The sequence below is a fragment of the Gavialis gangeticus genome, unplaced genomic scaffold, assembly GCF_001723915.1.
Source record: "Gavialis gangeticus isolate Ggan-Ray unplaced genomic scaffold, GavGan_comp1, whole genome shotgun sequence".
NCBI lineage: Eukaryota > Metazoa > Chordata > Crocodylia > Gavialidae > Gavialis > Gavialis gangeticus.
In genome coordinates, this window is record NW_017729002.1 from 3,804,871 (window position 1) to 3,808,917 (window position 4,047).

The window sequence follows — 4,047 nt, forward strand, 5'->3', positions numbered from 1 at the left end:
CTGACGAGAAGGGAGTTCCCCAACCTGTAGGTATGGTGCCGGTTGTTCCTCCCCAGGCGCATCACCTTGCACTTGTCAGTGTTGGAACTCATCCTGTTCTCATCAGCCCACCCCTGTAACCTTTCTAGGTCCGATTGCAGCCTATTCCTCCCATCTAGCATGCCCACATCCCCCCACATCTTAGTGTCATCAGCAAATTTGAACAGGGTGCTTTATTACCCCCTCATCCAAGTCACTGATGAAGATGTTGAACAGTGCGGGCTTGAGGACCGAGCCCTGGGGGACCCCACTGCCCATATCCCTCCAGGTTGAAAATGACTCATCTACCACCACTGTCTGGGTGTGGCCCTCCAGCCAGTTGGCGACCCATTTGACTGTAGGTGTCGACACCACAGTTCCCTAGTTTTTTTAATGAGAATGAGGTGAGAGACAGTGTCGAAGGCCTTCCTAAAGTCCAGAAAGACTACATCCACTGCTACCCCTGCATCTAAGGATTTTGTGACCTGGTCATAGAAGGCCACCAGGTTGGTCTGACAGGACCTGCCTCTAATGAACCCATGTTGGTTGCCCCTAAGCATAATCTCCCTTGCTGGCCCCTCGTGGACATGCGCCAGGATAATTCTCTCAAAAAGCTTACCCAGGATCGAAGTAAGACTAACTGGCCTTGCTGAACTGTTTTGCCTTTATGTCCACTGGCTCTCCCAGTTCTGGACAGTACAGTATCTTCTCTAAGCGCCGTGTGCAGCCTTTTCATTTGAGCTATTGGATTTGGCTGATGTTGGAAGTTCAGAGGGCATTTTCCTATTTGGCCAAATCCTTCAACTCTTCTCAATACTTAATTAAAGAAAGACCCGTGAGGTCTCAGCATGGAAGAGGCTGTACTACATAAAATCAACTTTTCATTCTTGTGCAAGGAATACGTCTGGTTTTTTTTTTTTTACTAGTCCTCAGCAATAACTTAAAAATGCTAGTATGCTTTACAGATCTCAGAACTACACTGGAGACATCACTACTGGTTTAAAGCATTCTGAAATGATGATCTTACCTCTCTTAACAAAATACTAGTATAAATTAAACTCTTAAATATACTATGGCTGGAATATTAAAAGCAAAATTCTATTTATTTAGGAAAGGAGAAAGGAAACATAGAAGTAGTTAGTACTGGGTTTAAAGGACTGGTTTGTTTGATTTAAATTTATAGTTTAAATTGATCTGCAGGGATGGAAGGACACTTGTTGAAATTTGGGATGGAATAATTTGTTTGCTTTATTGATTAAATCTAATGTTAGGGACTGAGCAAAGCAGAGAGATGGGGACTGGACAGGCAAGAGCCAAGCTCCTGTCCATGCAACATGTATTCTTTACCTGGTTCTCAGAGGTCACTAAAGGCTAAATTTGGACTAGTATAGGTTCATTTTAAAGACAGAATTTATAGATATTTTATTTATCAAGGAAGAACCACAAAGGTGTGGTTCTATAGGAACCATGATTAGTACAAAATATTTAAGATATTTAAAATTGGATACAATAGTTGTCATAATATTGTACCCATGATTTTAAATTTTTTAACAGATATACGGCTGGTGCTTGCACTGAAGGAAACAACTGTAAATTTGCGCATGGAAATGCTGAACTCTGTGAATGGGAAGAACGAAGGGATGTTTTAAGAATGAAGCTCAGGAAAGCAAGGAAAGACCACTTGATTGCTCCAAATGATAATGACTTTGGAAAATATAGTTTTTTGTTTAAAGATTTAAACTAACTCTAAAATGACACATTCATGTTACCGGTTGAAAGCATAAACCAGAAAATTTGACAGTAATCAAAAGCATGTGACAGAAAAGTTGCAGGCTTCCTGCTTTATTGGCATATATTGTTCCTCCTGAACAGCAAAATATAGTAGATTTAGGAGGATTCAGCAGACCTGTCTATGCTCTCATGAAACAGAATGGTGAAGTAATAATAATAATAATAATAGAAATCCTTAAAGTATTACTTGCTTATTCACCTTCTGTTGGACAGAGTGTTAGGAAATAGGAGGAGGGGGAGAAGTCATAATGTCTAGAAAGCCCTCCCTAGTTGTTGGTCCTTCAGCTGAAAACTTTAAGGTATGATTACAAAACACATTATGTGTTTTGGGCTAAGAAGAAAATGATGGATGAAAATTCTTCAAATGTTTTAATGGAGAGGATTTGTTTAAAACAAAAGTTTGCTACTTATCTATATGTAGGTTGCTAAAGAGGATTTTCTTATTAAAAAAGATTTTAAGCAAATAACCATTTAACTACAATATATGTTGAATGGGGTATTTTTTCTCTATTTGTATGTTTCAATATCACTTACTGAAAAGGATCTTGGGAAAATATGTATTAATTTTTGAAAAATCAAGTAGTTAAAATTCTGTTTCTTGGACTTTGCTGTTTAAATGATGATTTTGAAAGATTACACTTGTATGTCAGTATTGTGTATTGTACGGACCAATGTTGCCTGTAATAAAGAGAACTTTACATAAATTTGTTTTCTGCATGTAGCTGCTCTGGATTGATATTTCAGTGACATTTTGTATAAAACTATGAATTGCCCTTACAAAACCCTTTTGGGCAACTGTATCTAAACAATCACATATGGGTTGGTTTAGAATGAGCCTTCCTTGAGCAGGAGGCTGGAATACATGAGCTTTTGAGGTTCCTTCCAGACATTTTTTGATTGTGTTTGGTTTTGATCTTCAACCATGTCAATGATTTGTTTAGAGCAATAGGCTCTTTGGACTGCTGCTGGCTTAACCCAAAATAATCCTTTCCTCCCCACATGCCTTAAATTGGGGAGGGAATTGGGTTCTGACAGCAAGCTAAGCATATTGGGAATACATGATCTCTACTCATAGCCAGTGAGGTTGCTTAAATTACACACTTGATGACATTAATTAGGCCAGAAACATTATTAAAACTATACTGCCTTTTTAATCCGATGGGGGAGAGAGGAGGAATCCCAGTTTCAAATGTATTCTTTAGGCACAACCTATGACTGATCATGCCAGGAAGGTGGGGATGTCAGGTTTGTACTAGAAGTATGCGGTGCCTGGGACATGCGCCTTCAGCCTTTTGTCTTGGGAAAGATTCACGGCTTTCAGTTGTCGGGAGGGTAATTCATGTTCCATTTCACAAATGGGCCATGCTTAGAAGTGGAAGGACTCGCAAGCTTTGCTGAGATGCCACTTCTAACACGACTACCCTTTTGGGGCACAGCCATGAGACCTTTCTTTTCTTACTGCCTGTTGGCTTTGTTGCAGATCTTGCTGTCTGCTTCATTCTTGTCACAAATCTGTGCTTTTTCCTTTTTGTTTTTAAGCTCGATACTTTTGTCCACATTGTAACATTTAGTAATCAACCAAAACAGACTCTAGCAACTTGCTCACTACCTTTATTTTCCAGAAATATTTCACTTTCTTTTGAATGTTTAGAAAAATCTTTATTTGGCCAAAAGCTGTTCAGAACAGTTTCACAAGACTGCAGTTAATGGGTTCATGCCAGAGTTTGTGTATGTAAAACGTGTGGGACCATCTTTCCAAATGTGTATGTAAAAAACCAGGCTGGATGTTGAAGTGTCCCTTGTTTCGGTCCGTGGATTACAAAAGGACAATGCATTACAAGGACAGGGCAGCAGAGGCCCACGGTGCAGGCGTTTCGTGCCGGCTGCCGGCATTTGCATTAGGAGGGGGTACACGGTCTGCATTTCACAGGGTGCAGCTGGCATTTGGGGACCAAGCTGCACTGCGACCCGCAACGAACCTTGCTCCTTTGCTCGAATAAACTTCTGCCCGGTCGCGTGGCTCTCGCCGGTGCCCTGCTCTCCGCGACCAGCGCGTGCCCCTGCACCAGCGATCTGGCGGGGCCGCGCGCGGAGGAGGCAGCGCGTCACCGGGACCGCCCCTTCCCAGCCTCCTCGGCCTGGCGGCTGCCGGCTCCCTGCTCCGCGGCCGCAGCGACTGCGGCTCCTCAGCGCTGCACACGCTCCGGGCGAGGGAGCTCCGCAGGTCGCGGCCGGGGG

General features: G+C 42.4%; 1 protein-coding gene across 4 annotated transcripts in view; it reads left to right on the forward strand.

Annotated features, from left to right (window-relative positions):
• The window catches only part of ZC3H7A (zinc finger CCCH-type containing 7A), a 72,991-nt gene extending 70,478 nt beyond the window's left edge, over positions 1 to 2,513 (forward strand). For all 4 annotated transcript variants that reach the window (XM_019507439.1, XM_019507436.1, XM_019507437.1 and 1 more), the window contains exon 23: positions 1,573 to 2,513. In XM_019507439.1, the coding sequence (XP_019362984.1) occupies positions 1,573 to 1,762 (190 nt within the window). In that variant the 3' untranslated portion in view covers positions 1,763 to 2,513. The remainder of the gene's footprint in view (positions 1 to 1,572) is intronic.
• The last annotated feature ends 1,534 nt before the right edge of the window (positions 2,514 to 4,047 follow it).